Source organism: Brienomyrus brachyistius, chromosome 9, assembly GCF_023856365.1.
Source record: "Brienomyrus brachyistius isolate T26 chromosome 9, BBRACH_0.4, whole genome shotgun sequence".
In the NCBI taxonomy this organism is placed as follows: Eukaryota; Metazoa; Chordata; class Actinopteri; order Osteoglossiformes; family Mormyridae; genus Brienomyrus; species Brienomyrus brachyistius.
In genome coordinates, this window is record NC_064541.1 from 16,909,957 (window position 1) to 16,920,888 (window position 10,932).

General features: G+C 43.1%; 2 protein-coding genes and 1 long non-coding RNA gene across 8 annotated transcripts; 2 read left to right on the forward strand and 1 right to left on the reverse strand.

The window, feature by feature from the left end:
- Positions 1–240: 240 nt before the first annotated feature.
- mettl25b (methyltransferase like 25B) lies at positions 241–5,591 on the reverse strand. 3 transcript variants are annotated; one of them, XM_049026246.1, is made up of 9 exons: positions 5,488–5,591; positions 5,050–5,192; positions 4,400–4,518; positions 4,074–4,290; positions 3,513–3,575; positions 3,263–3,400; positions 2,246–3,162; positions 1,709–1,893; positions 241–587 (listed from the first exon to the last, which is right to left on the reverse strand). In XM_049026246.1, exons 2-9 carry the CDS (start codon positions 5,161–5,163, stop codon positions 433–435), a joined length of 1,908 nt encoding a protein of 635 aa, XP_048882203.1. In that variant the 5' UTR covers positions 5,164–5,192; positions 5,488–5,591; the 3' UTR covers positions 241–432. The 3 variants fall into 3 exon arrangements, with proteins under 3 accessions (XP_048882203.1, XP_048882205.1, XP_048882204.1); XM_049026248.1 differs by having other exon boundaries at positions 5,075–5,192; positions 5,488–5,503; XM_049026247.1 differs by lacking the exon at positions 5,488–5,591 and having other exon boundaries at positions 5,075–5,414.
- On the forward strand, positions 5,537–8,473 carry isg20l2 (interferon stimulated exonuclease gene 20-like 2). Of its 3 annotated transcripts, none has more exons than XM_049026250.1 (4): positions 5,537–5,786; positions 6,201–7,036; positions 7,198–7,398; positions 8,099–8,473. In XM_049026250.1, exons 2-4 carry the CDS (start codon positions 6,356–6,358, stop codon positions 8,222–8,224), a joined length of 1,008 nt encoding a protein of 335 aa, XP_048882207.1. In that variant the 5' UTR covers positions 5,537–5,786; positions 6,201–6,355; the 3' UTR covers positions 8,225–8,473. The 3 variants fall into 3 exon arrangements, with proteins under 3 accessions (XP_048882207.1, XP_048882208.1, XP_048882206.1); XM_049026251.1 differs by having other exon boundaries at positions 6,216–7,036; XM_049026249.1 differs by having other exon boundaries at positions 5,537–7,036.
- Positions 8,474–8,881: 408 nt separating this feature from the next.
- Positions 8,882–10,545, forward strand: LOC125749216 (uncharacterized). 2 transcript variants are annotated; one of them, XR_007399803.1, is made up of 3 exons: positions 8,882–8,928; positions 9,004–9,078; positions 9,154–10,545. It is a non-coding gene; the product is annotated as an uncharacterized LOC125749216 (long non-coding RNA). The 2 variants fall into 2 exon arrangements; XR_007399804.1 differs by having other exon boundaries at positions 8,885–8,953.
- Positions 10,546–10,932: the final 387 nt, after the last annotated feature.

The following is a 10,932-nucleotide window of genomic DNA, read 5'->3' on the forward strand; positions in this document are numbered from 1 at the left end:
AAATCCCATTTAAACATGTTTAAGTCCATAGAAATAATTTGTCAAGCATTGCTTCTCAAACACATTGTCCATCCTGCTTCCAAGAACTGAGTGATCGCCCTCTTGTGGCAAGGAGTTAGGTGTGTTTACCGAGGGATGTAACTTTATTGGTGGATATCCGAAAGTAGGAGGCTGTAATCCGAAAGTACGGTGTATGAAATGACTCTTATGTATATGGTAAAACAAGATATTAAAATAATCTTTCATTTAAAAATATTTGTATTTAATATATATATATTTGTAGTATTTAGTTACATATTCTGAAGTTAAATTTAAAAAACAAGGGAATAAAAACAAAACCCATTGAATTATGCTTGTCAGATCACACGTGTTTCAGGGTCCGTGGGAGACTCTCCAAGCAGGAAGGCTACAGTCGTGTTCTACCACACACTCTCAGGTTCTGACAGCAGCGCACGTCTCCGCGGGGGCCGAGGCTACGCTACCAGCTTCTGCAGTTTGCTGTCCTGTTCCTGGTTTCACTGCCACCAGCACCAGGTTTCGAGGTGAGAATGCAGGATCAAAGAGAGGCACCAGCTGACTCTGAAGACCTGCAAAGATGGAAGGCCAGCTGAAGATGTATCGACGCTGGTGGACCAACTGGCTATCAAACGTATCATCCATCCATCCATCCATCCATCCGCCGCTTATCCAGGATGGGCAATCTAAGCAGAGATGCCCACACCTCCCTCTCCCCCGCCTCCTCCAGCTCCACCGAGGGGATGCCAAGGCGTTCCCTGGCCAGCCAAAAGATGTAATCTCTCCAGCAAGTCCTGGGACTGCCCCGGGGCCTCCTCCCGGTGGGACATGCCAAGGGAGGAGCTGAGGAGGCACCGTAAATAGATACCCAAACCACCTCAACTGACTCCTCTTGATGAGGAGGAGCAGCAGCTCCGCTAAGAGCCGCTCCCAGCCGTCTGAGGGCCTCACCCTACCTCAGCCCTAGGTTGGTTCACGCTTCTCCGTACACGTGCTAGCGGACATGTCCGCTCAAACGTTTATGACGCACTTGACGTCATTGACTATTTACAAGGTAATAAAACTGTTACATACATGTAAATGCGTGTGGATGTGAGTGGCAATCCTGTGATCTGGAGTTTGTAAAACGAAGGGGAACGTACACAAACCTAACTGCTGCGGTACGTGTGCAGGGAATATCAGAATAATAATTATTATTCATATTATTAATCATTATTAATGAATATTATGAATTATTATATTATTATTAACAATTAAAGATACCACATGCAAAGAATGCGATTTGGCCGGAGAACTCTGAACATTTCTGTGTGCAGATACGTGAGCGTTGCACTCGTGCAGGGAAGTACAAACCAGCCTTAAGGCTGAGCCCAGACACCCTGCGAAGGAGACTCGTTCTTTTGGTCGCTACTCGGAGATTGTGTGCATGGGTGAGGGTAGGAATGTAGATCTACTGGTAAATCGATAGCTTTCTGACTCAGTTCTCTCTTCACCACGACAGAAAGGTGCAGCTTCCGCATTACTGCCAACTCTGCTCCCTTCATCCCTCACTAATGATCAGAGAAGCTTATTATTATTTTATCAATCAATACTATTCATTTTCAGGTCCACATTGGTACAATGCATAAAGATGCTTATTGCACACATGTTTAAAATGAGAATCCCTCTGTCCTGCGGCCTCTAGGCTGATCACCTCTCTCCTGTAAATACAGCATCCTGTCCAGCAGCACCAGACTCTCCACGACGGGAGCCAGCAGCAGCCCCAGGCTGAAGTACACCACCACTCGGCCCTCCTGCCGCAGTAGAGCACCCAGCTTGATGTCATCCAGCGGGAGGTCAGGTGGCAGGCTGACTCGTGGCAGACCCAGACGTGCGTAACTGCAGACAAGCAGATCCAAGCCAACTGTCAGGCAGAGGAGCGACATGGATGTGCAGGTGCACTTCAGTAAAACTTCTAATTACAGAAAGGGCACTGCAGTCATGCATATTAATGGGATTAAAGTATGAAGAAGCAAAATAGGAATGTCAAACTACAGAACAATTTAAATGTCAGAGAAAAACATTTTACAAATTGAACCTTAATGGAACTAAAATATTGACTTATTTAACTAAATGCTTGATTAAAAAAACTCTATAGAAATTGGAAATAGTTATCAAGAATAGCAACAGGCCAGGGAAGTTATATCCAGTATAACTATGATTTCTGTTGGAAATTCTCGTGATTACTAACTCTGAGAAGGAAAGGAGATGGGCCTTTTTGATGGTCTGGATGCCGGCCCTGCGTAGATCTGGTCTCACCCCCCTGATCACCACCTCCAGAACCGCTCTGTAGCAGTGCGTCCTGAGCAGCCCGTTCTCCTGCCTTAACCTCTGCAGATAATCCTCTATGGCATGGCATGCCCCCTCGCGAGCTTTATAGGACAGCTGGTGTTCAGGCAACCCCTTCACGTACGAACTCATTGGGTAGCCAAATTCCGAAGATGACATATCCTCAGTGTGGGCGAGACCAGGTGGGACCAGGATTCCAGGAGGGGAGGGGTTTTCCAGGGTGGTGAGCTTCATGTAGCAGCAGGCCACCGAGGTGATGGCCAGAACGTGGGGGCAGCTGGCAAAGTGCCGAAGGAGGGTGACGCTTAGGTCCCCACAAGAATGAAGGCCAGTCAAGATGAACCCGCGAGTGCCGGACCCCACGCCGCGCTCTGCAGGGTCCAAACAGCCAGAAGCCTCTTCCACACATGAAGGCTTGGTAGAGCTGGACGACTGACTCACACTTTTCTCAAACAGACATTGCCGTTTCGGAGAAGATGGCAGGTCAAGGTTTGGGGATTTCTGACAGGCTTGCACGGGCGCAGCTGGTCTCCGGCAGCCAAGATCGCCGTTTTCGCTGGATAACACGTCATTTCTCATTTCTTGGCAGCTACAGCAAGACTGAATTGAAGATAGAGAACGGCTCGCATGGTCCACGTCTTGATTGGGCTTTGATACTGATTTCAGCTGTTTTGGAGTGAATATTACTTCCTTCTTTTCATATTCCGCCACCTCCAGTTGTCTGATGAATACTTCCCATGAGGCCTTGGGGTTCACCCAACCAGTAATGTGATTGGGTGAGGGACCAGGGGCAGACAGGGTACAGTCTATCCTGTTATTCTGGAAAAACAAATACATTAATAAGCTACATAATAAAGACTCATCATGAATCGGCGATATAATGAGTAATCTAATGACAGTGTAGGACAAACAATCTGACCTTCTTTTGGCTCTCTTTCTTCAGAGTGCTCATCAGCTGTCCATCAAACTTTGAAGCCATGGAAACCAGGGCGGGATCTGCTTCGATGCCAGTGACAGAGAGTCCAAGCCCAAATGACATGAAGCGACTCAGATGACCCTGGTGGGACAGATTTTTAGAGACATCAAAACACACCTTGTTCTTAGAAACATCTGGAATGTTTTACTAAACCAGAAGCATGTTAATATGAAAGCAGATAACATTTGATTACCTGTCCAGATCCCACGTCCACTACTCTGCTGCAGTCTGTTGTATCGCAGAGTGTTTTCACCAACTGGGACAGAAATCGAGATTGCACACCAAACCAGAGAAACACTAGTTTTTCATATTATAAACGTATCACTTTGTAACATTTTGTGCCATGTTCTTGAATAACAAGTATCAGACAGCATCCATACATCCATCCTCCAAACCGCTTATCCTATTGGGTCGCGGGGGGTCCGGAGCCTATCCCGGAAGCAATGGGCACGAGGCAGGGAACAACCCATGATGGGGGGCCAGCCCATCGCAGGGCACACTCACACACCATTCACTCACACAGGCACACCTACAGCCAATTTAGCAACTCCAATTAGCCTCAGCATGCTTTTGGACTGTGGGGGGAAACCAGAGTAGCTGGAGGAAACCCCACGACGACATGGAGAGAACATGCAAACTCCACACACATGTGACCCAGGCGGAGACTCGAACCCGGGTCCCAGCGGTGCTAACCACTGCACCAGCATGCCACCCCTTCAGACAGCACGTCCGCATGAACACCCAGCGTCCGCACCATTCCGAGCCGTCGGATTTCATGCTGCTTCTTAGGCTTGACGTGCTTTCGAAATATGTGTCCCAGCAGTAAACTCTGGCTCTGGTTCTGCTGAAACTCCCTCGGCCTCAAGGAACCTACATCCTGTGCTGTTTGATCGTGGGGCATTCTGGGAAAGGCCAGCGTGTGTGCCGTCGTCCGAAATGCCAACAGCGAGAGAGGCCAGACAGAAGGGTACCTGGTATATAGAAGATTTTCTTATTTTAATTTATCTTTAAATACTGATTACTGGTAGAAATATTGTTGTTTTTTTTTTTTTTTACATAAGTGCTCAATGAGGTGCTTACCGCCTCTGAGTGATGGTTCTGTCCAGTAACAGGTCAGCGATTTGGGGAGCGGACAGGTCATGCAGGGCATCCTGCCAGCTGAGGGGCAATTTGCTCCACAAATCCTCACTGAAAAATTCCTACAGAATAAGAAAAGTTAGAAACGTTAAACATTGATAACGCAATTACAACAATCATAGTTAAACCAGTCCTCGCACACTCGGATTATTACTTTGACATAATGTTAAATGTGTTGTCATTCCCTTAAATTGTATCATGGTTTCCTAATGCTTAAGTCTGTGACCTCACAACTTGGGACTTGTAGTCTGTGGAAATTGGTGTTTCTAAATTGCCCAAATTTGAAAACTGGGGTTTGTACACTTACAATAATCTTACTATAGATGACCAATTACAGAGGGATTTTTCAAGGTTTTAGGAATGCAAAATGATCAAGAGTAAAGATTTTAAAATTGCAAAAAAACATAATCCGGATATGTAACACTTGCATTGTAATTTTATTTTATTCTTGATATCTAAAATGGAATATACTCGAATTTCACGATACAGAGCTTATAGGCATTAGTGATAAGTTAAAGTGTAACTCAGACAATATTCATTAAAATAATAATGTTGTTAATAACCAGGAGCCAACCTCAGTCATGTGTACGTACAATTACATAGGAGTCGGAGATATACTTGTACTGAGAGAGGAATGCCGTCAGGTCTCCGGCCAGCTGTCTCCGCTGCCCAGCAGTCACCGTCGGCGACCCCGCCGGTAAGACCATGCTGCAGGTGCTACACAGGCGTCGATTCCCTTACATCGACACAACAATTCGTTCATGACGGTCTAACGGCAAATTGCATACACAAGCCAGCTTTAAATAACAAATATGTAGCAGGAACTTGCCGTGCAATTCAAAGTGTAACGGGCACTTCAAATTACATTACACTTACTACACATCTCACATACGTTGTGCACTGTCTGAAGCTAGATATCATGATCTTGTATATACGGAACAAACAGTAGGCCAGCATGAATCCGTGATTCCAATGTTTTTATTATTATTATTTATTGATATTTAAAAACAAGTTTAATAATGCGTTCGTACCTTTAAAATCCCGAGGACAACCGAACGTATTTACCGTATTTTGCCCACGTGACCCGTGAACCCGGAAGTAGTGTGGGTGAGCGAAGTCCACGGTGTTCCTGTGTGAGAACGTATCAGCCTGGCTGATGTTTCGCTTTTATCAATATCGGGGGAAGATCGTATGTTGTTCACATCCATGGTTAACCATGGTGAAAAATGAAAGGCAAGGAGCGAACCCGTACCCGAAAATAAAAACTATAAGTGTTTGCTAGCTACTGTTTCTCTTTGGCCAGTTAGTGCTACCTGCAATATCTTGTTTGGTATGTACACAGCTGATCGAGTTATAAGCTTTTAGTGTACAGTTTAAAGTTGTTCTGGGAGGTTTCATTGTATGTGTTAGTTGTTCTTATCTTGTTAGCTAATTTGTTATCTAAGCTTTACGTAACAACTTGTATATGAAATTTCTGTTTCTGTATGTCAGTATGAGCTCTTGGTATTATGCTTTACCTGTAATTACGTAATATTGAAATATCTTGACAAGCGGTATTTGTCACTGAAATGTATTTCTGCTTTTTAGTGTGTCGAAACTATCTGATAGCGTGAATTTAGTATTTTAATTGAATTCTTGAAAAACATTAAAACGCGAGTTAAAATTAATGCAAGTTAATGAAATGAAACGAGAATGTTCTGCTCATGTTTACTCAGATGTTTCTGTCTTGTTGAATGAGTTACAGTTTATTCTTTGTCAGAACGGTGCATCGGACCGAGACCAAGCCCGCATTAAGATGATGAGGCAGCGTGTCTTCTTCATTACTGTACTGAGCTAAAGAAAAGGGAGGAAGAAGGCAATTCTGCTGTCAGAAAAGTGAAAACTAAACATTTGCCAGAAATGTCTGAACTTATGTTCAACCTGGAGTTTTCCAATGATCGTGTGCCTGACAGTGAGAAAACAACGTCAGCTGGCAAACAAAAACATTCAGAGTTTCTTAAGAGGCGTAGATTCTTGGAGCGCAAAGGCCTCCTCGGCAGCAAACAGCATCGGCACTGGCAATCGAAGGAACACGCAAAGGAGCCCAATCGAAGACCTGATTGTGCGAGAAAAAGACAGGATATTCCATTTGTCCGCAATCCCCCTGCCACTACATGCGCTGTCCCTAAGACCTCTGCTTCCCAAAGTACTCAGAAGCTGTCATTGAGCAAAGAATGTTCCGCCGTTCCACACAGTTTTAGCCAAAGCTCTTTGACCATTCAGTCAAAAGAGAGAAATGGCACTACTGCCATACCCAAGACTAACGAAAGTCTGAGCAACTCTAGGCAGACCTCCGAACAAGTTTGCCTTTTTGGAAATCCACACAAGTACGTGGCCTTAGACTGTGAGATGGTCGGCACAGGGCCCAAAGGTCGGAACAGTGAGCTAGCCCGCTGTAGCATCGTCTCGTATAACGGCGACGTCGTCTACGACAAGTACGTCTCACCCTCCTCGCCCGTGACTGACTTTCGTACTCGCTGGAGTGGTATAAAACCAAAGCACCTCCACAAAGCTGCGTCCTTTAATCAAGCCAGGTTTGAGGTAAGCATATCGAGGCTGTATTACCCAATCGTGTGCTAACCTTGGAAACTGTGTATCTGCTGCACATCCGTACTGTCAAGTGTAAAGACGGATTATGAGGTTTGCAGAATGCTCAGCAGTGCTCCTGACTTGTAATTTTTCTTTTTGCCAAAATGATCCAGATCCTGAAGATCCTGAAGGAGAAGGTAGTTGTGGGCCATTCCATCCAAAATGACTTCAAGGTCCTGCACTACACGCATCCGCCTGGCCTCACGCGGGACATCGCTACAATTCCACTGCTCAGCAAGAAGGCTGGTTTCCCAGAGCAGCAAACGGTGTCGCTTAAGAAACTTTCTCGGATCCTCCTTAAACAGGACATCCAGGTAAGCAAGAACAACCAGGATTTATCCCAAATTCACCATCTTCTGTGTTATACTTAAATTAAGACTTCTAAGTCTTGCCATATATTGTTTTATCTGGTATCTTAATTCTTGGTACCACAGCAGCATATTAACTGGAATGGAAATTAATATATGAAATATATACATTTTTTATATTGTGTGTGTGTGTGTGTGTGTGTGTGTGTGTATACACACACACACACACCTGACCTGTTACTGTATTCACACACACACACACACACACTTACATACATACATATATACATACATACACTGCCTCTCCAAGGGTTACGCTGGGGTTATGCTCCAGAATACCTGTCGTAAGGCGAAAATATCATAAGTCGAACGTGCATTTTAATACAGCACACCTAACCTAACAGACATCCTAGCCTAGCCTACTTTAAACATGCTTGGAACACTTGCATAAGTCTACAGTTGGGCAAACTCATTAACACAAAGGCAATTTTATAATAAAGTGCTGAATATCTTCTGTAAGCTATTGAATAATGTATTGAAATTGGAAAAACATTTGCCCCCTGTAAAGTGCGAACATCGTAACTCGGACTATAGTGAGAGAGAGAGAGAGAGAGAGAGAGAGAGAGAGAGATGTACTCTTATTTCACTTCACATATTAATATATGTGTGTTATATTCCATATAACTTGGTGTTTTGCCTTCCTCAGGTGGGCAAAATGGGGCACTCGTCTGTAGAGGATGCCAAAGCTTCAATGGATGTTTATAAGACTGTGGAGGTAGAGTGGGAACAACATTTGGCGATGAATATGAACGTTGGGAGCAGCCAGAGCTGATGGCGTAGAAACGGCTGAGGATGGAGCATTGGAAGGGAAGTCAGAGGAGCTGGAGTATGAAGGACTGTATGCGTCTGTAAAATGGGAGACGGCGAAATATTGTCAGCATGTTTTCTTATGGAAATTTGGAATTGCCTTTCCAGCTGGCCTCAGCCAGTTGGCCTTTTTACTCTGTGATTGGTATGTACCGTAGTAAATGTCCTGTTTTAATGCTGCCAGTGAATACATTGGGTCATGTTTTTAAACCTACCAGAGTGTGATTTAATGCTTCGTCCTTTTAAAATATTTTTAGCTGAAATACACAAATGTTAAATTTCCCTTGCAGTCATACTTGAAATTTGATTATTTTTTTCAGAAACATATGCAATTCTGGTAGTTTCATATTCCGTCTGTCTGCCTATCGGTCTGGTTTTAAATTGTATAAATTGATCATTTTTGTCATGCTAAACAATTTTTTTCCTCTCATCTGAGTTAAAGTACACATCAGATTTATGATGTATAAAATGCAATCCATACCACATATACAAATGTTTGCAATAAGTTTTACCCTCAAGCCACCCTCTTAATGTGAGTTGCTGAGAAAATAAATAAGCAGTCAGAATTATTGAAATGCTGCTGCCATCTACTAGGTCAGATAATCTATTAATCTACTAGGTCAGATAATCTAATAATCTACTAGGTCAGATAATCTAATAATCTACTAGGTCAGATAATCTAATAATCTACTAGGTCAGATAATGTAATAATCTATTAGGTCAGATAATCTATTAATCTATTAGGTCAGATAATCTAATAATCTACTAGGTCAGATAATCTAATAATCTACTAGGTCAGATAATCTATTAATCTACTAGGTCAGATAATCTAATAATCTATTAGGTCAGATAATCTAATAATCTACTAGGTCAGATAATCCAATAATCTACTAGGTCAGATAATCTAATCAGCACTGGCATTTGTTATGACTTGTGGACAAAATGTCATTATCATTTTTTTTCTCAGAATGGAGTAAATAAGTATTTAGCTTTAATTTATGGCCTGTAGACTAGTTTTTAAGTGGATTTTTAAATGGATTTAACCGTAAATGTATCTGTGTTCCTTGAGTTATTTATCATGCTTTATTATTAGGGGCCATCAACTCTAAGTGGCCACATAGATAGAAACTATTCAAGATGCCCTTTAACTGAGGCTTTTTAATTTTGGCTTCTGTTATCTGCCCTGCACTTTTGCTTGTCCAGTATTCATTTGTTGACCGCTGGACCAGATTGGTACAGCATTTTAAATCAGTTTCCAATGTCCTGGCGGGCAAAGGTTATATTCTCTAAGTTCGTTAATTTTTTTCTTTTCCTTTTTGGAATTCACAGTGTCACCTTTTCAGCTTCCAATTAAGTTGTAAATGAGAAATCTGCAGCAGATCACGTCTTTGCTATTCAGATTTATTACCTTCACTTGGTCGTGACACTTTAGTCTTTGTCGGTGTTTCCCAACCCAACCCTCATGGACCCCTATGTCTGGCACGGAGCAGGACTTAAATAGACTGGGTTAGGATACTTGTAAGTTCACCAGTGTCTAAGATAACAAGCTGCATTTCCATCCTGACCACTTCCAGCTTTCTGTTACTTTTCTGCTATGGAAACGTTGGCAGTCTTAGCCGCGACAAGGTACCATACCATACGGACGATTATATATATTTTTACAAAGGCATAAATGAATAATGTCCTTGCCTAAGTTCTTTACCTTGTCTTAAGTCCAAGCTGGACCATGCTCTATGCAAATGGTTCCCTTTATTAAAGAGCCTGGCACCACTTCTGTGCTGGGCAAAGCAAGGTGGCATTAATCCTGTGCTGTGAGTTGAATAGCATCTTATTAACTGCACGCATCTCCCTCCTCCCCTTCAAACTAAACCCGAGTCAGCAATGCCCTTTTTTCTGGAGGATGTCTTTGCCAGAACATGCTGTTTGACCTTTTGGTTTTTGGGGAAAATAGGGTTTAGTTGAAGAGAATGAAACATTCGCACGAGAAAAACAATTTGTAATTAAGCTACAGCTAGGGAATGTTTTTGATATATTGGGATATTGCCACCCCCGCGACCCTGTAGGACAAGCGGTTTGGAAAATGGATGGATGGATGGGATATTGCCACCCCCCGCGACCCAGTAGGACAAGCGGTTTGGAAGATGGATGGATGGATGGGATATTGCCACCGTAGCCTAAATAATAACAATGATATAAAATAATCTAACAGGGTAGATCGTCCCCTAAAATGTACCTTGTAATTTTTGTGTCTTAGCTGTTATGACAGAACTATGGAATCACTGTTTTAAGATTAGTTTAAGCTAGACCAATAGATCATGTGTCTCAAGACAACAGAAAGACCTTCCCTAAAAACTAGAGTTGAGAGTTATGTACTCAGGCCTTGTTCTGGACCGAATTTTTCCAACTATCTTACATTCACCATCAGCCTGGTCGATACACAGGACGTGCTTCCTTAGCAGTCTCAGTCCAGCCTGATTTCCTGAAGTGAGAAGAACTTCTGGCAGCTGTGGAAGTCCAGAACATTGCACTTACTGCCTACTGTACATTCACACCACTAAGAAAACATGACGCAGTGTGACTTACTGCAACTTGCCTGCGCAGTGGATGACACACTTCCCACCTGGATGGACTTTCTCTAGTCAACTTTTTCTCTCCTGGAGCCTTGATTTCCTA